At 42.5% G+C, this 27047-nt stretch overlaps 3 protein-coding genes across 14 annotated transcripts in view; 2 read left to right on the top strand and 1 right to left on the bottom strand.

The window, feature by feature from the left end:
• Nsd3 (nuclear receptor binding SET domain protein 3) overlaps window positions 1-6044 on the top strand; it is a 106853-nt gene extending 100809 nt beyond the window's left edge. For all 4 annotated transcript variants that reach the window (XM_048456434.3, XM_048456436.3, XM_048456435.3 and 1 more), the window contains one exon: window positions 479-6044. In XM_048456434.3, coding sequence (XP_048312391.3) covers window positions 479-720 — 242 coding nt within the window. In that variant the 3' untranslated portion in view covers window positions 721-6044. The remainder of the gene's footprint in view (window positions 1-478) is intronic.
• A 457-nt stretch (window positions 6045-6501) lies between these two features.
• Window positions 6502-11306, top strand: Plpp5 (phospholipid phosphatase 5). 5 transcript variants are annotated; one of them, XM_048456446.3, is made up of 7 exons: window positions 6502-6661; window positions 6755-6863; window positions 7022-7112; window positions 7427-7490; window positions 8106-8230; window positions 8977-9147; window positions 10636-11306. In XM_048456446.3, exons 1-7 carry the CDS (start codon window positions 6585-6587, stop codon window positions 10674-10676), a joined length of 678 nt encoding a protein of 225 aa, XP_048312403.1. In that variant the 5' UTR covers window positions 6502-6584; the 3' UTR covers window positions 10677-11306. The 5 variants fall into 5 exon arrangements, with proteins under 5 accessions (XP_048312403.1, XP_048312404.1, XP_048312400.3 ...); XM_048456447.3 differs by having other exon boundaries at window positions 10587-11306; XM_048456443.3 differs by having other exon boundaries at window positions 10517-11306.
• A 723-nt stretch (window positions 11307-12029) lies between these two features.
• Ddhd2 (DDHD domain containing 2) overlaps window positions 12030-27047 on the bottom strand; it is a 31282-nt gene continuing 16264 nt past the window's right edge. For 4 of the 5 annotated variants that reach the window (XM_085680745.2, XM_085680747.2, XM_085680743.2 and 1 more), the window contains 9 exons: window positions 25108-25230; window positions 23873-23968; window positions 22270-22353; window positions 22015-22170; window positions 21440-21542; window positions 21148-21318; window positions 19602-19761; window positions 14744-14849; window positions 12030-14176 (listed from right to left, as the gene is read on the bottom strand). In XM_085680745.2, coding sequence (XP_085536871.1) covers window positions 14768-14849; window positions 19602-19761; window positions 21148-21318; window positions 21440-21542; window positions 22015-22170; window positions 22270-22353; window positions 23873-23968; window positions 25108-25230 — 975 coding nt within the window. In that variant the 3' untranslated portion in view covers window positions 12030-14176; window positions 14744-14767. The remainder of the gene's footprint in view (window positions 14177-14743; window positions 14850-19601; window positions 19762-21147; window positions 21319-21439; window positions 21543-22014; window positions 22171-22269; window positions 22354-23872; window positions 23969-25107; window positions 25231-27047) is intronic. The other variant, XM_085680746.2, reaches the window with a different exon arrangement.

Raw genomic sequence — 27047 nt, 5'->3', positions numbered from 1 at the left:
CAAACTGGGCACACCTCATATAGCAGCAAGGGCAGGTTTCTTTTTTATGATTACTATAGGTGAGTAATTGGCACCTATGACATTGGGCTTGGCCAGTAGCTCATCTCTGTGTAACATGACTAGATGTTTGTTTGACTGGAGTCTGGAATTGGATTCGTTTGGAATTCTAGGCAAAGCAGATAGGGTATGAGCCAGGTGCAGTGGGACCTGTCTTTAATCCCAGCACTTGAGAGGCATAAGCAGATTGATTTCTAGGCATTCGAGGCCAGCCTAGGATCTATAGATAGACGTTGTCTCAAAAAAAAAATCCGGTGGTGGTGCCCTATGCCTTTAAGCCTAGTGCATAGGGAGCAGAGGAACCCCGGGCAGCCAAGCTGCACAGTGAGACCTGTCTCCCAAGGGGAGGAGGGACTCAGGGTTTTCCTGGGTAATCAAGAAGCAGGCTAACAGGTGCTCTCCCTCTCCAACCCTGCCTTAGGAAAGTGGGAGTGTCCGTGGCACCAGTGTGATGAGTGTGGTAAGGCAGCTGTCTCCTTCTGTGAATTCTGTCCACACTCATTCTGCAAAGCGCATGGAAAGGGGGCGCTGGTGCCCTCTGCACTGGAAGGTCGTCTCTGCTGCTCTGACCACAACCCCGCATCTCCTGTGTCACCAGAATATTGGAACAAGATCAAAAGTAAATGGGAATCACAAGATCATGGAGAAGAAGTGAAAGAGTGAATGGTGGTGGTTCCTTCTCCTGCTGCTCTAAACGGAAGAAGCAAATAGATGATGCATTTCAAACCAAGTGATGCTGCCTTTGCCCTCGAACTGCCTTAGACAGGGAAGGTGAAACTGGTTCACATGGCTAAGCAGGTGCTGCCTGGTCTCTCCAGTCTGTTTTGTTGCTTTGGGGATAATTTTGTGGACAGTGAAATTCCCTTGGTCTTTTCTGCCTTTTATTGTGCTTCAGTGTCTTGACAACTACCAGAAGAGGTGTCTTCATTTTCAAAGTTGACAGAAAGGGAGAGAGAGAGAAAAGGAAGTTCTGTTGGTAAGATCAGTGTCAAGCCCAAGATACAATCCTTGGTCGTATAAAGCAAAATTAGCCATTCCTTTATTTATTTTCATTTTTAGGAATTGTGAGAAGAGAAGTGTAGCTCAAACAATCTAACCTCCGAGTGTGCGCGTGCGTGCGTGTGTCTACCTTTATATACCTCTTTACTGAGCCGTAGATAGGCTAACTTCTTTCCTTCTTCCCTTGCCTTCTCCAGTCCCAGAGAAGGCTCCAGCCAGTATTCAGTCTGGCCTCGTGGAAACAAACGCCTTGACAGCTTTTACCTCTGTGGGCTTCAACGAGGTGGGCTTCGTGGTGCAGTACCCACCTAGGAGTTGTGTAGGGCTCTGTCCAGGAGGGAAGAGGGACTGAATGCACCCTTGCCTATGATGTCCCCGTTTACAGATTTTCCTGTGTGGTGCATGTGTGGGGACATGAACGCTCATTGCTGTCACCCTGACACTGGCAAGCAGATAAAGACCGAGGGAGGCACAGACCAAAAGTTAGGTCATATATGCACCATTTTCTGACCACTTAGTGTAGACTCCAGGCTTACTTAGAATTTAAGGGCATTTTATTTTTTGTCTTTTCTTCTGCCAATCATGTTTCCTTTGCTGGCTGATGACTCAGTCATGTTTCCTGGTAGAGCTATGTAATTGAACCTGAATTATTTTTTAAGAGATTTTTTTTTTTCAGTTGATTTCTTAACTTGGGGATGGTGAAGCAGACAGAGAAATCCCCAGGTTATATGTGAACAGTTTCTTCTTAGTATTATGCAGTGCTTAAAATTGTCCCCATTGAGGACGGGGGAGAACTTTTTACAGGGTATGTAAGAACCACAAGGACGCACTTCATCTTAAAAAGCACTTGAGAATGCTTGCTCCCAAGAAAGTCAGTGTTTGTAAACGTGGCTTTGATGTTTGATTAGTACAGACCTGAGCATACCAAGGTGTCTGCCCACAGAATTCCCTTGCATCTAGCACGTAGGAATATTTCTATTCCAGTATTACCTATATGAAATCCTGTGAGACACGGGAACACTGGACTAAGAAGACGTCTAGTGTTACTGTCAAACATGAACTTTCTCAGTGAGTTTTCATGGCTTAGCCTCCTCAAAAACTTAGTACTTCTTTAACAGGGTGGGAGATGCTCTCCGGCACCCTGGGGTTGTGTCAAGTGTGTTTGTTCTTTTTTTAATTTTTTACAAATCAATTCAGATCTCTTTCTCTGGATGAAAGAGCAATTCTGTGCCTCTTTTTTTATATATAAATGTGCAATTTATAGACAGCAGACAGACACTACAGTTTCCCTCTCTAAGCTCCTAAACTGCCTCTCCCTGGAGGTAGTGATCCTAGTTGTTCTGTGGTGAGACAAGCTCCTGTGAGGAGGGCAGGATGCTGCACGGCCCCAGTCAGATAGCTGACGTGAAGCACAGCATGCAAACACTACTCTTCAACAATTATGACATTTGATGTCCTATAAAACAATATGAATATCTGGGTTTTATCATACTAAAATATTATTTTATATAAACGTGATAAACATTTTTAAACTCACTGATAAGGGATTTTATTCCAAATGTAACTCTTTTGAGAACAGTGTCCAGTATGAAATTGTATCTTCTTTCTTTTTTGACTTTATGCTTTTTTAGTATACGATCACTTTTATATAATAAGGCCTAGGGTGCATCATGTATTTCTAAACACCTTAGGTTGACCTGTCTCTGTTCAGCTCCTTTGGGGTAGCATATTTGTTTTTCTGTCTAGAAAAGAGCTTCGCAAAGACTTCTCAAATCTTTTCTCCTTTGATGACTAATAGGATTGTTCTGCTGTTTCAGAAGGTGTGGTTCAAAGTAGTTGACCATGGCCCAGAGGCTTTCAGTGCTACAAACTTGGCCCCTTCCTGTGCCATTGTGGCCCAGGTCTGTTTTAGAGTTGAGGGTGAAGAAAGCAAAAGGCTCGCTGACTGTGTGTAAGTATACACACACCGTGCTTTCCTGTCCTGCGTCAGAGCACATTCCAGAAGGCAGCGTGCTTCCTCACAGTCTGGAGCTGGTATTCATCAGCTTTGAAATCCGTATGTGAACTGCAGTATTTGGGGCTGGTTTTATTCAGTTCAGAAATGAAAGCCCTTGAAGCAGCGTGGGCTAATAATGGTGGTGTTTTAAATCTCATTCTGAATCTTTGGAGGAAGAGGAGAAACTGGATTGAAATAGCTAGAGATGACGTCACGAAGTCGGCACAGGCCCTGTGCTTTGGAGGCCACTCCGGGCTACCAGGATGGCTGCCTGTGCCTGGCTTAGGAGGAAGGGGCCGGTGGTCTCACCGCCAGTGTATGAAGCAGTCATTCACTTCTTTAATCTCATCAGTGTTGGAGAACAGAATGGAGTGGGTTTTATCTTTACCTCTGCTCTACAAGCCCTATCCATTTTCATTCTCAAAAATTATCTTCCCTAAGCTGTAGAATAGACTGAGTTTGGGAACCATGGGAACTTGGAGATTTCTGTGTGTTGTATAAATAATAATAATAATATTAATATTAATATAATATAATATATATATATATATCAGTGAGTTAGGAACCTATTTGAAACTAAAAAGATAATTGTGGAAGGAGGACCACAACCAGCTGCTGTCACTTCCACCCCCCCCCCCCAGTGTTTGCTGTAGGTGATGTGGACTAGAGACACTGAGTGTCTGTGCTCATGCAAAACACGCAGATGGGCTGACCTGGTGGCAGTTTTCCTGAAATAGTTTCTTTTCTGAGTTCTTTCTTAGTGGTAAGTTCTGTTAGACCTACAGGCTGAAATCATAATGTCATCTACTCAGAATGTAGAGCCTGGCTCCCCAGGACCAGCTGCTTGTCTGTCCTTTTGTTTTTACATAGCACGCCCCTCTTGCGGCATGCATTCATGCAAAGCTGAGATGCTTCCAGCCGCATATCACGTCCTAGTGGAGAGGGAAGCACATGGCCTTTGTGTCACAGCTCGGGAAATGTGTAGTTTTCGTGCCCCTCATGCGTCCACAGGTGCTGGGCATTTGCTTTCTTACTGACTTGAATTATTCCCACATCGCTCTTGCACCTGACCTCCTCCTCCTCTGCTGAGCTACTGTGGGCAGCACAGGAAGTGACCAAATGGAAAGTTTTTCACAAAGGACCACCCACCCTTGGCCTCTGGTTACTTGTAAACAAAAAGTAGACCTTGGTCCATTTTCAGATGGACTAAAGGAATAAAGATAGACAGCTTTTCAGTGGATTAGCAAATATTGAAAAGTATGTACTGAAACATCACCAAGTTCTGCCTTGGGTGGAGTGCTGGGGATCTTGGAAGAAAGGGTGCACGGGAATTCATCACAGGACAGGGTGGTTCCCGTGACACTGGCACCTCTACCTTGTTGATTCAGGTTCTTCAAGCACTTGGCTCTTCAGAGTCTCACTACAATTCCTTTTTACAATCATGGCATGGAAATCACCACTCTGTGTTCTGTCAAAGTAAAGTTCTTTCCATGAGAGCACAGGTGCCGTAGATTTCCTGGCACCACTGAGGGAGACACTGCATGAGATATCAGCAACGTCTTTAGAAATTATTTCTGTTTTTGTTTTGTCCTCTTTGTTTGTTTGCCTCATCCCCAAGTGTCACTTCTTTAACATATGCCGGGGGGGGGGGCGTTTGCATTTATGTTACACTCCTGAAATGCTGTGTAACCCTTGTTTCAAAAAACCATTTCTGCCGGGCATGGTTGTGCATACCTTTAATCCCAGCACTCCAGAAGCAGAGGCAGGGGTGTATCTATTAGTTCAAGAACTACATAATGAGTTCCAGGACAGCTAGGACTATGTAGAGACCCTGTCTCAAAAAGAAAAAAAAAAGAAAAAAGAAAAAGAAAAAAAATATATTGTTTGGCTTTTGTCTAGCCATTGCAAAAATGGCAGATGTGAGCACTTGTACCTGTGTGGGGGAGGGGGGAAAGTATTGCTTGTCCTTTAGTAGGCTCTGAAAGTCATTACATGTAAGTTAAAGGGAAAATAGAAGTTGCCAAAGTCAGTATTCAGTCCTTGGTTTTCTTGTGACTTTGCTAGTCTGCTGAGGGATGAGAAGCACTCCCAGCTTCCTCTGTCTTTCCCCTGCCTGCTGACAGAGCCTCAGTGTGTGCAAATGGCTTTCAAGGATCTGCCAGTTTGCCTGGATAGGGATTCCTGTCAGTTAAAAGGAATGGGAAAATTTTACACTTACTTTTATTGTCAATTAACATCTCATTTTTTGTTCTGTGCCCTATGATAACTATACTGCCAATAATAACCAAGATGCTAACTGATTACAACTGGCTAAAAAGATCTTTTTATATACAAAGATTTGTATATATTTTGAATTGATATGGCATTCATTTGTGTCCATTTGAATATTATACAATAAACAATTACCTGCAGATTCTGTCTTTATTCTTTGTGTTCTTTGAATAGTGTTCTTTACAGATTGTTTACATCTGTACTTACTGTAATGAACTTTGTAGATCCTGTGAAATATTATTTTGCTTAAACCACTTGAGTCCTTAATATCCAAGCATCAACCTTCACTGGTCAGTCTCAGTTTCTGTGACTTGGCCAGGAGCTCCGAACACTAAGGGATTAGTGCTAAGTTTCCCTGGGGGTATTCTTCTAGGGCATTACTGTATAATGACTTCGAAACATACTTTAAGGATTTTGTTGATTCAATGTCTTATTGCAAAGTATGAGCCTACCAGTCTTGGTTAACCTGTGTATAGACAGCTAACTAACTGGCGTGTGTGTAGGACTGCCTGTAATATTTAAACTTCTTACTGATGTGTGCTGGTAGGACAGTTTTGGTACATTGTATTTACTGAAATTTTGCCTTTTTAATTTTACAGATACTTTAGAATTCAGATGTGTTTTCGGCTTCTGTAAGAATGTGGAAACGTTTTTAATGGCATTCCATTGGTTTCAGGTCTTGCTCGAGGTTGACTTTAATAAACTGTCCTCTATGTTCTAATTAAGTATATGGGCCTGTTCTTTGCCTGTGATTTCTTGATACAATTTACTGGGAAATGAAAGACACCAAAAAGAAAGAAAATCCACCCAGTCAGCCTGGTTTTCCCCATTAAAATGCTGCTAAGAAATGGTTTCTTCAAAGTGAGTTTTCTGTTTTGCTTTTGTAGAGGAAGGATGTCTCGAGGATGGGCAGCGTTCTTTTCAGTGTCCTGTAAGGTGATCTGGGCACCAGGTGCTTGGTGAACGGCACTGTGATCCCATTGCTTTGAGACCCAGAGGTGGCCTTCTGGTTGGACAATAGCCAGGCCACTCCGCGGATCAGCCAGAAGACAGTGCTTTGTTGCTTTTGCTAGGTGGTACTCCGAACAAAACAAATGAACCCTGAAAGGTCTTCTTCCCGGAAGCGCCCGGTTTGTTGCAGGTCGGAGGCCCCGCTGGTAGTGTCCCCTCGGAGCTCGCCAGGTGGCGCTGAGCCCTGGGCTGAACCACTGTGGGGACGGAGCCACGTCAGCACCCGGTCCCCGCCAGGCCGTGCTGCGGAATGGGGACGGCAACGGCCTTGGGAGCAGAGCTGGGAGCAGAGCTGGCCGTGCGTGTCCTGCTCTTTGTGGCCTTCCTGTAAGGATTTGTCAGAGCACTCCCAGGTCTTCAGAAGTTGCCCCGGTTATTCCGCTGAAGGAGCCTATCAATCTTTGCCTTTTTCTTTCTCAGGGTGACCGAGCTACTCCCTCCCTTCCACCGGCGGATCCAGCCCGAGGAGTTGTGGCTCTACCGGAACCCGTACGTGGAGGCGGAATACTTCCCCACAGGCCCCATGTTTGTGCGTGAGCCGCCCTCCCGCCCCGCGGGGACCCCTCCCGGCCCTGTGCTCTTGGTTCCCGAAGATCCAGGTCTAGAGCTTGGCGTCTGGGTGGGCTCTCTGTGCCCGTCCTTAGTGCGAGCCAACTGTGGTTTTCCCTGCCATGTGTTCTCGTTCAGACCATTGCATTTCTCACTCCATTGTCCCTGATCTTCCTGGTCAAGTTTCTGAAGAAAGCTGACACCACCGACAGCAAGCAAGCCTGCCTCGGTAAGTAGCCCTTCCGCTTTTTCTAGTGCTAGCAAGTAGCTGTGGGGTGCAGCCACTGGAGCCTTGTGTGACCGGCACGAAACTGTGTACCCCCTAAAGTATGTCCTCTTACCCAACTTGTTACCTGTGAGAACTCGGTTAATATAGGCACCACTGCTGTCTTTTCGGTGCCCGGGGACCGTTTACGGAAGTTTTCTAGGCACGAGGGCCACAGCTGTTTTTGTACTTGGTTCTGGGAACCAAGGGGGTTCTTTTAATGTGGCGCAGTCGCTTGTCCCCAGGCAGACAGCACTAACCATTTCTTTCCCTTCCAGCTGCTAGCCTTGCCCTAGCTCTGAATGGTGTCTTTACCAACACAATAAAACTGATAGTGGGGAGGTAAGTGAGAACCCTCGGCATTCAACCTCCCGCAGCCTCCATCATCTCAAGTATCTTTTCCCTTTATTCTCAGACTAATCTTTCTTTTCTCACCTAGAACGCTCCCCCTGCCCTCTGCCTGTCCTACATGGGACGCCTGGCCTGTGTCCTGTCCTAACTTTCCTACCACAGGGCACCCTCCAGCCTACAGAAGTACTTCAGAGTTAGCTACTCTTTTTTTTTAAAAAAAAAAAAACTTATTATGTATACAGTATTTTGTCTGCATGCCAGAAGAGGGAACCTGATCAACTTATAGATGGTTGTGAGTCACCATGTGGTTGCTGGGAATTGAACTCAGGACCTCTGGAAGAGCATTCAGTGTTTAAACCTCTGAGCCCTCTCTCCACCCTGAGTTAGCTACTCTTGTGCTGAGATGTAATCACGCTAGACTTTCCCCTTAAACGTTGCCCACGTGACTAAAGCTTTTTTCCCAGTGTAAGGACTGTCCTAGTCCAGTTACATTATTTTGTTAGGACATGACTAGTAGTTAACAGAATTACTGACATCTACTATACCCGAAGCATGCTCTCTGGAAGAGGAAATTCTACGAACTGACGCTATGCTTCTTTCTTCCAGGCCACGCCCAGATTTCTTCTACCGGTGCTTCCCCGATGGGCTGGCCCATTCTGACCTGGCCTGCACAGGGGACGAGGATGTGGTAAATGAGGGCCGGAAGAGCTTCCCCAGTGGACACTCTTCCTGTATGACCCTCAGATGAACTATGGCAATACTTTTTATTTATGTATATACATGTTTTGCTTATATGTGCGTGCACATACTATAGAGGCCAGATGTTAGGTCCCCTGGAACTGGAGTGACAGTTGCCATGTGAATGCTAGGAACCGAACCTAGGTCCTCTCAAAAGCAGCTAAGCACTCTTAATTGCTGCTGAGGCAACTCTCCAGCTCCAATATGTACTTCTAAAAATTATTACATTTAACCAATGAAGCCTTGCTGGAATGAGCTGTCTCTTACTAGTCATAAAACGTCTTTATTCAGGGCAGGAGGTGGTGGTGCATGCCTTTTATTCCAGCACTTGGGAGGCCGAGGCAGGCAGATCTTTGTGAGTTTGAGACTAGCCTGGTCTGTAGAGCGAGTTCCGGAACAGAATATTAATGCTAGACAGAGAAACCCTGTCTTGAAAAACAAGAACCCCATCTTTATCCAAGAGTTACTGCATGCCAGGGGCTTCTGAGCATTTTAGGTTCTTGCCTGTGTAGCTCCCGAGAACCAGTAAGGTATTCTGTTACTTTTTTGGATTCCCACTTAGTTGAGGAGTCTACATAAACACTGTCCACAGTAATAACTTGTATTGTGGAAGCTATTCTGAAAACATTGAGACGTCAAGAGGAGTTCAGCCTGCTCTTGTTCCCCACCCTCCTGTCTGGACATGAGTGATGGGCTCCCACTGAATGCACACATGACTCATCGGTCTTCCCTGTTCTAGTTGCATTTGCTGGTCTGGCCTTTGCTTCCTTCTACCTGGCAGGGAAGCTACACTGCTTTACACCAGAAGGTCGAGGGAAGTCCTGGAGGCTCTGCGCCTTCCTTTCGCCTCTACTCCTCGCAGCTGTGATTGCGCTGTCCCGCACGTGTGACTACAAGCACCACTGGCAAGGTAAGCAGTCGTACACCTCAGGAGTTTCTGCTCCACTGGTTTTAACCCTGGAAACTGGCACAGAGGAATGGCTTCCTAGTATCTGCTGAATAAATGAGCGAATGAGTAAGTGTAGGCAGCCTGGGCTCTGTGCCTTGTCTCAGAGGGACCAAAGTTAACTTTGGGGCCAGCAAGATGGCTCAGAGAGAGGTAAAGATACGTGTACAAGCTTGGCAACCTATGTGTGGTCCCTGGACACATGTAAAGATGGACGGAAGGAAGGAACGGATTCCGGAGTTATCCTCCTACCTCCACACGAATCCCCATGCACACGCACACACAAAATTCTTTGCAATTAACTTGTGTATGGTATATGTGTATGTGCAGGTCTTGTACCCTGGTCATGTGGAGAGCTGATAACCAGCAAGCACCAGTAATCCTCTCTGCCCTTACAAGTGCATGAACGGCCACTCTCAGCTTTTCATGTGGGCACTGGGGATTTGAACTCAAGTCCTCTTGTTTATGGAAGAAAATGCTCTTACCTGCTGAGCCAGCTCCCACCTCTAATCCCAGCTCCTGTGAAACAATGTAGCCCTGGATGGCCCTAAAACTTGTTCTGTCGACCAGGCTGGCCTCAAACTCAAGAGATACAGCTAGTGTACATCAGCGTGGCCAGCCCCCTTAATTTTTAGGGTCTCCCTCTCTAGCTCAAGCCTCAGTCTCCCAAGTGTTGGAATCATAATTGTGTGCCACCATTCCTGACCATTCTTGAAACAATGAAAACCAGTCAATGATTTAGATTCACACGAACATTTGTTACTCTTCTGTTGTAAAAATAAATAAATAAAAATTCTAACTTGGGCTAGAGAGATGGCTCAGTGGTTAAGATCACTGACTGCTCTTTCAGAGGACCTGGGTTTAATTCCCAGCACCCACATGGCAGCTTATAACTGTCCGTTACTCCAGTTCCAGGGGCTCTGACACCCTCACATGGAATATATACAGGAAAAACACCAGTGAACATTAAATAAATATTTTATAAAAAATTCTAACTCGCTGGGCGGTTAATCCCAGCACTCAGGAGGCAGAGGCAGGAAGACCTCTGTGAGTTTAAGGCCAGCCTGATCTACAAAGCGAGTTCCAGGGTAGCTCAAGCAGTTACACAGAGAAACCATCTCGGTAGGAAAAAAATTCAAACTCAGTCCCTATTCTGATTTGGTGTTTAGAGAAAAATCTGACTAATAGTGATCTTGTAACTGTATGATGAAATTAAGACACTCTAAAGAATCTGTAACATGGGTTGATGACTTTTTAGCCTCTACAAGCAGGGTGACCTGGGGTGCCGAGGTCACTCTATAGCTGTGTAGTGTCTAACATGGTTTTTAAAAAGACCTATTTCTCTCTTCAGACGTACTAGTTGGGTCCATGATTGGAATAACATTTGCCTACCTCTGCTACAGACAGTACTATCCTTCTCTGACTGATGTAGAATGCCACAAACCATTTCAGGACAAGCACAAACTCCCCTCTTCACAGAAGAAGCCCAGTGACTCTCACCGCCTGGATATCTAGCTGAACCTACTACCTCAGTGGAGAGCAAACAAATCAGTTCTCCTACCAAGCCAAGAATTTCTGGCTCTTACCTCTTCCAAGGTAAAAGTGAGGGCATGGCCACACGGTATACCTGCTTCCACAGGACTGTGCACTTTGCCCCACTTCCAAGGCTAGACCCTAAGGATTCCCTGCCTGGCGCCTGTTCTGGCAAGGGGCTTTTTCAGGAGTTCTCTCTCTCTGGGTTAATGAAGCTGGGCCATAAGATTGGTGTTCCAAGATCTAGGGTCTTTACATTTATGTAACTGTCACTCAAGAGAGCTTTTTACAAAGGAGACTTTATTGCCAAACTTAATCTCTGTCCCTTATAAATAAGGGCAGTGCCAGTTAAACATGTTTACTTTTTTGTGGTCACAATCCATTAAGCCTTAAATAATAAAACCGCCAATTTTAGCCAGTTTTTACTTCATCAGGAAAGAAACTTTACATGTGTTATCTGGAAGATAAATGCATCTTTCTCTGCCTTTTGTTCAAAAGAAATACATGAAACAACTATAGGCTAGCATCACTGAGGACCACCTAATAGCTACCTTTTTTGTTATATTTTAAATAAAATTTTGTCTTATGTATATCTTCCTACAGCATATTCTTTTTGTTTGTTTGTTTTTTGAGACAGGGTTTCTCTTTGTAGCTCTGGCTGTCCTGGAACTCACTTTGTAGATCAGGCTGGTCTTGAACTCAGAGATCTGCCTTCCCGTCTCCTGAGTGCTGACCTAAAGGAGTTTGTCAACGCGGACAGCCGTTAACATACTCTTAAATATATTTTCAGTGCATTTTTTCCCCTCAGGAAATCTGACAATGAAATAGAAGTGTGCTTGGGTTTTCGTACTGAAGGACTATTCAGGATCTAGGAGATCAACACTGGACTCTGATCTGTGTGACTAACTGTAGTGTCTGTTTTCAAACTAGTATGTATAGATCCTAAAGGACAGGCTGTTTTCTGTATTTACAGACACGCTTATATTTGCTACACCTTAAATTCGGAGCTGTATCTCTCCATGACAATGAAAACATTAGTCAAGGAAAAATAACTTACATATTAGCTACTTGCCTAAAATGTTTGTATGGACTTTAACATAAGAAAAGAGAAAATAATGGGTGGTGGTGGTGCACGCCTTTGATTCCAGCACTCGGAGGCAGAGGTAGGCGGATCTCAGTGAGTTTGAGGCCAGCCTGGTTGAGTTCCAGGACAGCCAGGGCTGTTACAGAGTAACCCAAAAGAAATAAAAAAGAGAAAATGGCTATTTTATTGATTTTTTTTTTCTTGATAGATAAGGCCACATGAAAGTAAGTAACTGGTCAATCAGTTTTATTTCAGCATTTACTAAAGTCTTAAATATAATCACATATAAAACAAACATTTCAAAAGTGCAAAATATCAGAAAGGTGATCAGTGCTATTTGTCATCTTCCCTTGAAACGGTCTAACTCTGCAGCCAGGAGTCTGGACAAAATGCTGTTACACTAGCGTTTACAACAGCCTTGGTCAGCAGACTGTACATGACACAAATGATGCAGGGCAAATGCCGTGTAACTAAACTCAGGCTCCTTGCCTCTTTCCTCACTTGTACAGCACACAGAGTAGTACCACAAGTGGATGGTGAGGGTCAAGCTCTTTAGTTACTGTACGCCAGGACTGCCAGGGAGAAGCATGGCATAGCACAGTGGTTTATCTAGCTCTCCAGGGCCACGCTGCCCATCTTTGGTTACAAGAAGTCATTCTTGGTTGTACTTTGGTTTACTCTTAAGTAGTAACAATTCTGCTAACAAGAGTAAACAAATCTGAAGATGGCAATTTGACAAAAACCCTTTAGTATTTAATTAATACTACTTAATTCTCAATAATTCCTATTCAAGAGATACTGTAAAAAAAAAAATGTAAGCCAGGCAAATGGTAGTGCTTTAATCCTAGCACTAAAGAGGCCCAGGCAGGTAGATCTCTGTGGGTTCGAGGCCAGCCTGGCCTACAAAGCAAGTTCCAGAACAGCCAGGACTATTTTACAGAGAAACCCTGTCTCAAAAAAAAAAAAAAAGTATTCCATATACCTGGCACTTCTCAGTAGTTTGCTTATCCAGCATTATCCATAAGCAGAAGGCTAGGCTTGACTGTATCCATTACATGTATCCTCTGTAACCTCCAGGGCACAGTGATTAACTCCTTTCTGTTCTGTATCTAAAGGGTACAGACTGCTGCTAAGGGGCAGCTTCTGTGAGTATTAAATACAGAAGATTCTGGATGCCATGATAGGGCTACAAAAAAAAAAAAAAAGACAAAAATCAAAACATAGCTTACCTCCCCTGCCACTCTCTAAGAAACGTGTGGAGATCTGAGGAGCATAAAGGACTATCAGAGAAGGAAGAGCACGCACATGCTGAAGAAGGAGGAAAACCTAAAGCCGAGCAGATACCTTGGGAAAAGCTTAGCGTGCAATCATTCTTGTTCCTCAAGATAACGCTACCTCAGTTTCTCCAGATTCAGCTACAGGTGCACACAGCTGCTCCTCAGACTCTGTATAATAGGTTTCTTTCAGAATATGGTCTTTCCCCTGGCTAACCTGCATGCTCAACTAATACTGACTGCCAAATCTAAGTAAACATTTTGATGATACCTTGGAAGGCAAGGATGTTCCATCACAATACTTCTTTACTCAACTGGAAATAGCAGGTGACTTAAGTTGGTGCTACTACAAGATCACATCTACAACATGAACAGTTGAGATGGGCCATGTAATTGACCAAGTCTTACAACTTCACCTTCAAGGTAAGTATTATCAAAGAACTTCTCAAAGCTAACCCCCGTTTGGAATATGGTGTAAAAGGGCAGGTACACAATCCACACTACCTTCACATTTACAGAAGCTGAAGCAGTTGTAAAATCAGAACAGCACCAGTGATTCCTACAATAAGCCTAGCTGATAGTGTTCAGAGCAAACTATATTTTCAGTAAGCTACAGTCATATCTTCATATACTACACACAGAAAAGAAAAGCTGGCTTTAAAAAATAGCAATTATTTCCATATCCATTTATGCTTAGCCTTCCTTCCAGTGCAAAGAACACACACACAAAATGACTGGACCCCAAGTACCTTTAAATCTTAAGAATATGCTCCCAAACTGGTCCATTTTCTAAAGATAAAGAGTAAACCTCTCAAATTTTTCTAGGCCCCTAAACAGACTGTATTTCTTTCCATGTAATAAATAAGGAAGTGCTGCTGTTAAAGTATTAAAAGATGTAAATGCCTTAGCTACAAAGACTAGTGAGTGTTTTTACAAAGCAGTAAGTCTTCCTTTTGCTCTCCACTAATTTCTGAAAAGGATTATCTTCTAAAGGTCCTGTGGAGTAAGAGGCAGGCAACATGCAGGACATGATGGCGTAGCTGCAAAGAAACCTGCAGCAGCAAGCACGTAGATTTTCAGCAAAGGCTCCCTCAGTGTCCATCTATAGGAGAGAGTGGGGGAAGAGATCACCATGTAGTTCAACCTGAAGGTAATCAGCGCCGCAGAGAATGCCTCTGACTAGTACAGGCTTTTCAGGATCCCAAGCACAAGATAAAATATACGCTAATCCCTAAGGATCGACTGGATGCTTCCTATGAGTTTAACCAGTCCTTGAAGTGAGTATTCTCCTAGATTATGGGGATGTATATACATCTGGGTAAGAGCTTGAGGCTCCAAGGGTCACATGTAAACATTACACTGCATTGAAAACTAACATTAGCTGGGCGGTGGTGGCGCATGCCTTTAATCCCAGCACTTGGGAGGCAGAGGCAGGTGGATCTCTGTGAGTTCGAGGTCAGCCTGGTCTACAAGAGCTAGGTCCAGGACAGGCTCCAAAGCTACAGAGAAACCCTGTCTCGAAAAACAAAGAAAGAGAGAGAGGGAGGGAGGGAGGGAGAGAGAGAGAGAGAGAAAGAAGAAAGAAAGAAAGAAAGAAAGAAAGAAAAGAAAGAAAGAAAGAAAGAAAGAAAGAAAGAAAGAAAGAAAGAAAGAAAGAAAGAAAACTTACATTAGGCAGCCAGACTGGCCATTTTTACTGTAAAGGCTGATCAAGGGAGATGCCCTGGGTTTGGTAGATCTCTTTCAGAACCAGCAATACTGTATCTTCGGATTCCCTGTGTAGGAAAAAAAAAATTGAGAAAAGATGGAACAGTCTGGTGCCATATGCTTTTCATTTATCTATACAAATACCTTGGATTTGTTTATGTTTGACTGCTGAAGAAATATGTGCCTTTGAGCTCTACTAGGTGGTAGCTGGGAAGCAGGAGAAGGAAAGGAGTAAGTGACAAGAAGAGTCCACAGGGCTTTGCTTGTTTGCTCAAGGCGAAGTCCCTCTCTAGCCCACTCCAGCCCACTCTCTAGTCCCTCTCCTGGAACTTACTCTACAGCTCGGGCTGGTCCTGAATTCACAGAAATCCTACCTCAACCTCTTGACTGCCAGGATTACAAGTGCAAAGCACCATGCCCAGCTCCATAGAGGCACTCTTGAGATAATAGTGAGGAGGCATTTAGGTGGTCACCTTCATTTTAAACTTTTATTTGCTTTTTGGAAAAGGCAATAAAAGGTATGACTCAAAATTCTAAATGTATGAAATGGGGCTTAGAAATATGGCTTATGGCTAGATGGCTGAGCAAGAATGGGAATCTGAGCTTGGAACCTAACACTCACTTAAACAGCCAGGCTGCTCAACCCCAGAACAGTGCGGGTGCTGAGACTCCTGGCCACTAGACTAGATGCACTGAGAGACTGTCTCAAAGGAGCACAGTAGAGAATGAAAGCTACACAGTGACACTGTCTCCAAAAAACAAAGCCAAACAAAAGAATTTAATGAAATTAGAATCTTAGAATCTCACATTCTAGTACTGATGAGACAACTAAATAACCACATTAAAAAAAAAAAAAACAGAAAAACATGACCTGGCTCTTTCTCCCACCTTGCAGGCTAATGATCTGTCACCATGACACAGGTTGGAGTCATTTGAGAAAGGGAGCTTCAACTGAGAAAATACCCTACCAGACTGGCCTGTGGGCAAGACTGTGATTCATTCTCTTGCTTGATTGATATGGGAGGGCCTAACTTACTAGGAGTGCTGCCACTCCTAGGCAGGTAGTTCTGAGTGGTAAAAGAAAGCGGATAGCACTTGGGAGGCAGAGGCAGGGGGATCTCTTGAGTTTGAGGCCAGCCTGGTCTACAGAGGGAGTTCTAGGACGGCCAGGGCTACACAGAGAAACTCTGTCTCAAAAAACAAGAGAGGCAGACAGACAGAGACAGAGAGAGGCAAGCTGAACACGAACAAGTCAGTAAGCAGTGTTCCTTCATTCCTTCATGGCTTCTGCTTCAGTTCCTATCTCCAGCTGCCTGCCCTGACAGCAAGGAGTGTGACCTGAGAGTTGTGAGCTGAATAAACCCTAACCTCTTCAAATTGTTTGTCATGAGGTTGTTTTTATTTATTATTACACCTTTTTCTTTCTTTCTTCCTTCCTTCCTTCCTTCCTTCCTTCCTTCCTTCCTTCCTTCCTTTCTTTCTTTCTTTCTTTCTTTCTTCTTTTTTTGGTTTTTCGAGACAGGGTTTCTCTGTGTAATAGTCCTAGCTGTCCTGAACTAGCTCTTGTAGACCAGGCTGGCCTCAAACTCACAGAGATCCACCTGCCTCTGCCTTCTGAGTGCTGGGATTAAAGTCTGTGCCACCACTACTCGGCTCCAGTCTATATAAGATTAAATTTGAAATGAATTCAGATTTGCATATAAAAATGTGAATAAAAAATATCAGAATAGACTATGTATCTTATGGATGGGGGCAAAAAAGATCTAAATATGACACTAGCCAAATGGGACATTATCTCTAAAAATAGCACACAGAGGTAAAGAGACAAATGGGTTACATACTCTGTGGTTTGAATGAGAATGGCCCACATAGGTCCATATGTTTGAATACTTGGTCCCCAGTAGTGGGTAGTGGAACTGCTTGAGGATTAGGAGGCAATATGCCGCTGGGGGTGGCCCTTGAAGTTTTAAAAGACTGGCCGTTCCCAGTTACCTTTCTCCCTCTGCCCCGTATTGGCTGTTGTCTTAAGATAGAAGCTCCCAGCTCCTGCTCCAGAACCATGCCATGGCAGTCATGAACTCACCCTCTGAATATCTAATTCCCAATGAACTGTTTCCTTTATAAGGGCTTTGGTTGTGGTGTTTTATAACAGCAACTGAAAAGTAACTAAGATGGGACTCCAAACAGATGTCATATGCATACCACCATACAGTAGGGAGCAGATCAGTCCCTGGAAATATAGGTACAGGGAGGACTATAATCGAACATAAACTTTTGAATGATGAGTATTATCACTTAATGATTGTGGCAATGGTTTCATATCAAATCTATAAACTTGAAATATCTGTGGTTTACATTTTAAAGCCAACAAATTATCGCGGGGTGACGCCTTTAACCCTAGCACTTAGGAGGCAGAGAAAGGCGATCTCTGTGAGTTCAAAGCCAGCCTGGTCTATAGAATGAGTGTCAGGACAGGCACCAAAGCCACAGAGAAACCCTGTCTTGAAAAAAAACCAAACCAAACAAACAAACCCCAACAAATTGTCATAAAATTGAGGTTGATAAAACTGTTGGAAAGGGTCTGGGGAGGATCAGTTTGTGAAATGTTTGCTGCACTAGTCTGAGGACCTGGGTTTGGATGTCCAGCAGCCACATAAATCTATGGTCTCAGTTCTTGGGGAGGGAGGACCTATAGAGATAGGTCTATCCCTAGAGCTCAGTGACAGACCCTGTCTCAAAAAATAAAGACACCGACCCTGACCTCCAGTCTCCATATATATCTGTGCATTGTATCCATGTGCCTGCATGTACATGTGTACACAAACATGTACATGCTTCACACACAAATGCACACAAAAATTTATTTTTAAAAAAACTATTTACAAAAAGTGATGTGGAAACCCCTACTATGTACACTATGCAAATGTAGAGTGGACAGTGTGGACTAGGAGCTGACGCAGAGTAAAGCATCTGATCACTGGACCCCCCCACACACACAGATAAATGTGATGAATGTTTTTGTAAGGGACAATCTTTTTTGACAGCATTTTTTTGGGGGTGGTTTGAGATAGAGTTTCTCAGTGTAATCCTGGCTGTCCTGGAACCAGCTCTTATAGGCCAGATTAGCCTTGAACTTACAGAAATCTACCTACCTCTGCCTTCTGAGTGCAGGGATTAAAGGTGTGCACCACCACCTGGCCAGGCAGCATTATTAAATACTACAAGTGCATACAGCCTTTATGCCAGCAATCCATCTGTAAGTGTATACTCATAGAGAAGAGGCCTGGATGATGTAAGAGGACTGGCTGTACAACTACGATGAACTCGTAAGCAGAACACTGTATCTAAAGGAATGAGGAAACTCAGAAGTACTAGGAGACAAGGCGAAAGAAGTGGCTGTTTATTGTATTCTCTACATTTTTAAAGAAATCTTTCATTTTCTTTGCTAGAAGAAATATGATAGCTACATGTTGGGGGGAACTCACTAGCAGGGCATGAAATGAAGGAAAAACTCTTTTTCAAAAAAGTATTCATCTTCCTTTGAATTTCAACCCACTCAGAAAAATTTTAATCCTGATTAGGAGGGGCCGTTCTTTTTGGTCTAGCTTTTTCAGCTTTGAGACAGGGTCTCATGTAGCCCAGGCTGGCCTCAAACTCAAAATATAGCAGCATATGGCTTGAACTCCTGACCCTCTTTCCTCTGTCTCTCAAGTTCTGGGATACAGGCGTATACCAACATTTCTAGCTTTAAAGGAAGCTTTTGTTGTTGTTGTTCATTTGTTTGTTTTTTTGAGACAGGGTTTCTCTGTGTAACAGTCCTAGCTCACTGTAGACCAGGCTGGCCTCAGACTCACAGAGATTAGCCTGCCTCTGCTTCCTGAGTGCTGGGATTGAAGGCATGCTCCACCACTGCCCAGCTAAGAAAGTTTTTAAATGAAGTTTAATTTTGTAATAAGCAAACAAGCAGGGCCAGTGAAGTGGCTTGCTGTAAGGGTACATGCCACCAAGACTGATGACCTGAGCGAGTGAAATGATATAACTAAATGTTTTTAAGGTAAACAAGCAAAGCATTTTAAAGAGAACACATTGAAAGAACATTATTTTAGCTCCTTACAATGACAGCTTTTGTTGAGTTTTAGTTTGGTTCTATTTACTATAGAGGGATGACGGTGAGTATGCCAGATAATTATCCCTTTATCAGAGTTCCATGGAGAAGTTCCTAAGAACACTAAAAAATAAAACCAAGGTCACATCAATCCTCCTAGAATACTGGGATTTCAGGTGAGCATCTTTTGAAAACACTTCTCTGCCCCATCTTATTTTCCCAGCTTTATTTCTGTTATCATTGGCAGTGAAATCGTATTGTTATATAAAATCTAGTAATCACCACTACTCTGATCTACACTCCATCAGGCAATTATATTTAATAATATACCTGTGCCTTAGCTATTATAAATGCTTTTAAATGGGTTGCTTTATTTTCTTCTCTTTATCTTTTTCCTTCCCCCTCTCCCTGCCATGATGGGGTATGAGAGCAGGAGTTCAGTAGATAGCTGCCTACACTCAAAATCCTCCAGACTCAATATCAGATGCTGGAGTTAGAGGCATGAGCAATCACACTCATCTCAAAAAATACACCTTAAAGACCAGAGCCAGTTAGGGTGAGGCTGAGTGCCAGGACATCTGAGAACTGGCACTCAACTCTGGCAGAGCTGAAAGGGAAGACTAGAGAAGGATACAGAAGAACATAAACACACGCATACGCGCGCGCACACACACACACACACACACACACACACACACAAACACAAAACACTTACCAGTAGCATAGATGACTTTGTAAAGCAAATAAATATTCATTAAAACTCTCAATGGGCTTCTCCTGCAACACATAGTCAATGCGCTGGCCACCATTCAGCATTCCCACATTGATTGGGAGCTCCTCTTTAACTTCTGCGGGTGTCTCTTCCGTGTTGACGTCTGAATAAGAAGTGCCATCATAAGAACCTAAGCACAGGACTGGGGAAAACTCAGTGGAGATGGCTAAGTGCTTGCCTGCAAGCATGAGGAACTGAGTTTGTATCAACAATACTCAGGCACCCTCCTAAAAAGCTGGCCAATGCAGCACATGCCTGTAATTCCAACACTGGGGAGGCAGAGACAGGAGGATCCCTGGGGCTTCATAGTCAATTAGAGAGCTCTAGGTTCAGTGAGAGATCCTGTCTAAATAAACTATGGTGGAAAAGATGGAGAAAGACACTCTGGCCTCCACATACATGTATACCAACACACACACATGTACATGCACACAAGAAGATACATACACATACACCTAGAAGATTCAGCTCTCCAGGATTCACATTTACCTTATGATGAGACACTCTGCTCAGAGAGCTCTTCCTCTCAATTTCTTTAAAACTTCAAAACATACTAATTTTGTTCAATTTCTTCTTTTGATCAACACATCTCATCAACTGTATACCTGTAAGTCATGTGTCTTGAATTTTATAAAGTAATGCAAACAGGGATGGACTCTACAGGGAGCTGAGGATCCCAGCTAATCCTCAGCAATAGAAATAAAACTGACACACAAACACACATTCATCTTATAAAGCTACTGGGGCTGGAGAAGTGGCTCAGCAGTTAAGAGCACTTGCTGTTCTTGCAAATGACCCAGGACTAATTCTCAGCACCTGTACCAGGTAGGTTACAACTCCCTGTAACACCAATACCAGCAGATCAAATAACTCTGGTCTCTGAAGGCATCAGGTATGCATTTGGTACACATACATAAGAGAAAAAAAGTCTTTAAAAAAAAAGTAACAGGGTTGGAGGGTTGGCCAAGCAGTTAAGTGCACTTGCTGATCTTCCAGAGGACCCAATACCCTCTCTTCTGGCCCCCACTGGCAGCTATACACACGTACTACATTCACACAAACACACACACACATCATTTTTTTAAGTAGGTACTTCACGGAGTAAGTTTGTGGCCTTGACTGTCCTAGAACTCACTCTGTAGACCAGACTGGCCTTAACCTCACAGAGATCACCTGCCTCTGTCTCCTGAATGCTAGGACTATAGGTGTGTGTCATCATGCCCAGCAGAGAGCAGGCATTTAACATCATTCCCAAATCCAAAGTGGGAAATGTTCTCAAGGGTAGTTAATGGTTTCTCTGACATTTTTCTCACATAGTATTTCCCCCTAATTTTTAGCTATTAAAATGACAGAAAACGTTAGCATAGTTCAAGGACAACTATGACTCACAGAATGGATCCTACATAATTAAAGAGGAAAGGAAAGAAGGTTCTGATAGGAACTCCACAGCGTGCACCCCTCCTCAGGTAATCTCTACACAGTCACTGACCATTGGATTTTTCTGAACTTGATTCAGGTTCTGCCTCGGTTTCTTCTGCTGTTTCTGAAGCTTGTAAGGCAGGGTACGGAGCTCTGGTGAAAGACTTCCAGGCCATCCGCAGTGAACCCAGCAAGTTGTTCTTCAGGTCCATACTCATCCTGGTAAAGCCCTCTCTCAGTTCTGAAACAGTGAATAAAGGATGCTACATGATGTCGCGTTTAAGGCTCAGCAAAGAAAAGAGTCAACTCCATTTAGTGTATACGCATCAGAATATTCAGAATCAAGTTCTATACAGACTCACCTAAGTGCATCCGCTTCCTGCCTTTATGATGTGGTATCAGCATTGGCTCAAATTCTACTTCCGGGACCACCATTGGTTCAATCCTATATGCTACAGGGTCAAACTGCATAGGAAAAATAACAGCTAAGTATTTGTCTCTAATAGAGAAGACAGTCTGAGAAACTACATATCTTAGGTAAAAATATTTATGCTGATTTTATAAAAAGGTACAGTTATGGAGGGCTGGGAGATGGCTTAGTCAACACAGTATTTAAAGGGCCCCGAGTCTGACTCCTAGAACCTATATTTAACAAACCAAAACCAAAACAAAACAAACCCAAAAAGCTGATCATAATGACAAATACTTGTAAATCCCAACACTGGAGAGGCTAAGACAGGAGGATCCCTAGGGTTTACTGGCAAGATCATGTACCACTGCCAGCTCCTGATTACTTCTTCCTAATCAATACTACCATCTGTTCAGTTACTAAAGAATAATATAGAAAAAGTCAATCAATACAACACAAAATTATATGCTGTTTGCTAAGAAATCCTAGTATTTAGGTAAAACCATATAGCAGCTATTCAATGCTTACAGGATGGTAAATATTGAAGAAACCTTTGCATGTGGGAAATTTATAATTAGGATCAATTCTTCTTAATCCTCGGACAGTAAGAAACATTCCAATGGGAGATCCAAAGGCAAAGAATATTTCTGGTTTGTAGTTGAGCCGGGGGTATTTTACAGACACCTGGAAGGAGGAAAAGGGGCATTTCTCATTAATAATGAGTCTTACCTGTTCCTATCATATGACTAGTAATAGTTAAAACAAAAAACAGAGTATTTTTACCTGCCCAATGCCAACATCTAGATAGTCACCATTTTCCTTGGTGATGTTTACCTCTGAAGCTGATGTGGCTGGTCTATTAATACCCTGGAAAGAAAGAGAAAAAAAAAGAAAAGAAAAAGAAAAAAAGCTATATAGAGATAGTATCCACTGGAACTAGCTGTTAATGTCTGGGTATGGTGGAAGACACCTTTTTTTATTTTTGAAGACAGGGTTTCTCTGTAGTTTTGGAGACTGTCCTGGACCTAGCTCTTATAGACCAGGCTGGCCCCGAACTCACAGAGATCCGCCTGCCTCTGCCTCCCGAGTGCTAGGATTAAAGGCGTGCGCCACCACTGCCTCTGGCTGGAGGACACCTTTAACTATAACACTTGGGAAGAGTTAGAGGCAGGCCTATCTTTGAGTTTAAGGCTAGCTTAATCTATATATCGAGTTCTAGGCCAGTTAGAACTACACATTGAGACCATGCCTCAAATATAAAAGTAAATAAAGGAATAAATAAATAAACAATGGAGGCTATACACAGCCATTTTGGTAGCAGCTGAAATTTCAGGCAGCCATCTGACAGTAGAGCATTGTTGCTGAATTCTATAAAGTATATGCCTCTGTAACCAAGGCAAATTCAATGTCTCTCTGGGTGTTGAATACAATACCAATACTGGATCAAGACTTGGGTCTTGGTGGATATGGTGGCACACACCTTTAATCCTAGCACTCAGAGACGGAAGGACTGAGTCTACTGATCATTCCCTGCCCACCCCCCAACAATAGGATATAAAATACATATATAGATCTTAACATGTAACATTTTGCTAAATAAAAAAGGCAGTCATAAAGGGCTATATATGTACACATGTATAATTTCACGTATATGGAAATTTACCATTAAGTAAAAAAGATTGGCACCACATACATTGGCAAAGGATTGACAAAGGCTGGGGTATCAAGCAATGGAGAAAGACTACAAATGGCATAGAATTTCCTCTAAGGGTGATGCAGAGATTATAAAATTAGTGGTAATGGTTATAAAACTATGAAAGACTAACAACAACTGGATTTTGTACTTTAAAAAGTTAATCTGATGGTATGAGATATGAACCACACTTTAACAACAGTATTAAAAGATAAATCTGAATCGTAGAATTATAGGGAGAAAGACTTCTGAAACCAATAGTATTTCTAATTATTTCCCTTAGCCTACAGAGTGAGTTCAAAACCAGCCAGGGAAACTTACTGAGATTCTGCTTAGTTTTAAAGTACTTGCCCAGTGAGCTGGAGAAATGGCTCAGAGGTTAAGCAGCACTGGCTGCTCTTCCAGAGGTCATAAGTTCAATTCCTAGCAACCACATGGTGGCTCACAACCATCTATATTGAGATCTAGTGCCCTCTTTTGGCATACAGGCAGAATACTGTATACATACTAAATAAATAAATTTTATTAAAAAAAAAAGTACTTGCCTAGCATGTGTGAAGTTCTAATTTAATCCCCAGTATGGAAAGCAAAAGCAGCTGATTAGTTAGCAGAGCGTATATCTCACAAAGCATAAGGGTTTACTGTCACTGTCAAAGAACTGTCTCACCCCACAAGGCTATATTAGAAACATACCATTGAGTTTTTTCTGGTTCTGAAATGGTTTAGAATCTTCTTTCTTGGTCCTAAGGGAATTCCCATTTCCTGAAGATCTTTTTCTGTACATAAGGCCTAGGCATAGAACACAAAACAGTTTTCTTTTTTTTTAATTTCTAGGCAAAATAAAATCAATTAAATGTGGTAGACTCTGAAAGGAGTCACTCTTGTTCTTGGTTCACACTGATCTGGCTCCCTAAAGGCATACCACACAAGTAACTAAGAAAGAAAGTCTTGTCTTAGTCACAAAATAACCTAAGAATAGAAGTATTAGTAAAAACTACACTGTCAATATGATAGTAATTAATACTGTGTAAAAAAGAACTAGGAAAGTTAGTATTTAACGACTTCATGATGCCATTTAGATGTCACTTTCTCAGGATTATACTCTTTTTTTTTTTAAAGAGTAATTTTTTTTATTTTTATGTGCATTGGTGTGAAGGTGTCAGATCCCCTGGAACTGGATTTTCAGACAGTTGTGAGCTGCCATGTGGGTGCTGGGAATTGAACCCGGGTCCTCTGGAAGAGCAGTCAATGCTCTTAACCTCTGAGCCATTTCTCCAGCCCCTCAGGATTATACTCTTGATGAACATAAGCTGTGAGAACATTTGGCCAACAAAGAAGTGTAACACAACTGACTAACATCAAAATCTCAATGTAAGTGTTACTCGTTTTAGCAGGGAAGGACTTCCTCCTTTGCATTCTTATACCACTGTGTACTTTTCCTTATCCGTTATTAACATAATTAAGTAATGCACCTTTCCTAAAAACAGCCAACACTGAAGTCAGTGACCAGGTCCATCTTACTAGCACCCTGCTGCCCATGCCTGATCACAGAAGACAGTTATCATGTATTAGCTAAGTGAACAAATGAATTACAAACCAGAAAAGGCACAAGAAAATTGAGGAAAAGAAAACACCATGGTACAGATCTTTATCCGTAACAGAAAATAAGAGTTGGGACAGTTACTGCTCATTCCAGGGTTAGCGCTCGACTGACTCACACTTTCTCTAAGCTTAGCCTGCTTTAGATTACACTCTATTGCATGTGCATATCAATATGGCTCATCTGAACCCTGAGCAATGCTAAAGATCATCAGTAGTGGTGAAATATTTGTAAGTAAAAAGCTTCCAAAAGGCATGTTCTTGGGAAAGATGACAAAGATAAAAACACTGAAAATGACTTGGTATAAAATTTAAAAGACTTTGCTTACCAGAGCTTCTTTATCAACTTTCTCTTTCTCAAAGACAGTGAGGAACTCAGAGAGTTGAAGTTTCTTCAGTTCTTCTTCTAATGTTGGTACATCTCCTTGATCCTCAACAGTTCTAAATGAAGCCTAAAAATTGTATCATATCACTTATTATTCACAAAATTTATTTAGTTTTCTTTATTAATAATATTTTATAATATGAAATGTATTATGTAAGATATTCACAATAATAAATCTTAACATTAACTACTTGGTTTTGTTTTTGAGACAAAGTCTCACGAGGTCCAGGATGGTCTCAAACTTACTATGTAAGTAAAGATGACATTTATTTATTTATTGGGCAGGGTTTTTCTGTGTAGCCTTGGCTGTCCTGAAATTCATTATGTAGACCAGGCTGACCACAAATTCACAGAGACCCACCTACCTCTCCCTCCCAGGTGCTGGGATTAAAGGTGTGTACCATCATGCCTAGCAAAAATGTATTTTTAAATTATTATCAGAATAATCTCCTTCATCATTAGCAAACCCTTACTGATCTCTTATTAAGAAAACATTATTTAAGAAATAAAACAGACCAGGCAGTGGTAGTATACACCTTTAATCCCAGCATTCAGGATGCAGAGGCAAGTGAACCTCTGTGAGTTTGAGGTCAGCATGGTCTATAGAGCTAGTTCCAGGACAGCAGGGGCTACACAAACCCTATGTCAAAAAAAAAAAAAAAAAAAAAAAAAGAAGAAGAAGAAATGAAATAGTCAGGGTTAGAGAGAAGGCTCAGTTAGGAGCATTAGCTGTTCTTCCAGAGGACCTGGTTTCAATGCCTAGCAGTCACAAGGCAGCTCATAACCATCATCTACCCTCTTTTGGCCTTGGAGGACATCACAAGTGTGGTGCACAGACATACTTGTAGGCCATACCCTCATACACATAGAATTTTAAAATAGGGATGGTGAAGCTAGAGACATGGCTCAGCAGTTAACACTTGCTCTCTTGTAGAGGACCTGGTTTGGTTCCTAGCACACACACGGTTGCTTACGACCATCTGTAATTACAGTTCCATGGGACCTGATGCCATCTTTTGACATTCAGGGGTAACAGGCACATACATGATATAAATACATACATGCAGGCGAAACATATAGGGGCTGGAGAGAGACTCTTAACTCAGTGGTTAAGAGTACTTGTTCTTCCAGAGGACCTTAGTTCAGTTCCTGTCACCTATGTGGTGGCTCACAACCATCAGTTCCAGGGGACCTTGTACCTTCTGATGCACATACAAACATGCAGGCAAAATACTCATATATAGGGCTGGAGAGATGGCTTAGTGGTTAAGAGCACAGGCTGCTCTTCCAGAGGTCCTGAGTTCAATTCCCATCTGAAATAAGATCTGGCGCCCTCTTCTGGCGCACGGGCATACATGGAGGCAGAATGTTGTATACATAATAAAAATAAATAAATAAATCTTTAAAAAAATACTCATATATAAAAATAAAAATTTAAAAAGCCACACAGATAAAAAATAAATCTATACACCTGTAAGAATTGCCTGAAGGCAAGCACAGTTTGTTGATGTGCTTGGTGATTGCTATGGGAAGACCCAGGTTATTGTGTGTGGTGCCCCCATTGGGCAAGTGGTCCTGTGTGCTCTAAGAAAGTAGCCTGTATCAGCCGTGAGGAAAATGCCACAAATGGCAGTCCTTCACATTCTCTGACCAAGCCCCTGCCTCAGTGGTGAAGCCCCTCAGTGGTGAACTGTAATATGGATCTATATGATGAAATAAACCATTTGTCCACAAAAAATAAATAAATAAAGAAATAAATCTAAAAGACAAAAAAAGATATAAAATAGTCTAAGACAGGGCCCAAGGATTCACAGGACACTTACACAAAAAGAAAAATAGAAGACAGTGTCTACTGAATACAAAATCACTACTACCATGATAAAA

This window comes from Myodes glareolus, chromosome 23, assembly GCF_982192425.1.
Source record: "Myodes glareolus chromosome 23, mMyoGla1.1, whole genome shotgun sequence".
Lineage (NCBI taxonomy): Eukaryota > Metazoa > Chordata > Mammalia > Rodentia > Cricetidae > Myodes > Myodes glareolus.
This window is presented reverse-complemented; position numbering and strand designations above follow the sequence as displayed.

What these genes read in the sequence shown, in the direction of transcription:
- Plpp5 (XM_048456443.3), top strand. Translation starts at nt 6,585, where the DNA reads ATGGGGACGGCAACGGCCTTGGGAGCAGAGCTGGGAGCAGAGCTGGCC. An exon ending in CCCCAGTGGACACTCTTCCT is followed by an intron (nt 8,231 to 8,976) that starts GTATGACCCTCA and finishes TCCCTGTTCTAG; the next exon opens with TTGCATTTGCTGGTCTGGCC. An exon ending in CTACAAGCACCACTGGCAAG is followed by an intron (nt 9,148 to 10,516) that starts GTAAGCAGTCGT and finishes GTTTTTAAAAAG; the next exon opens with ACCTATTTCTCTCTTCAGAC.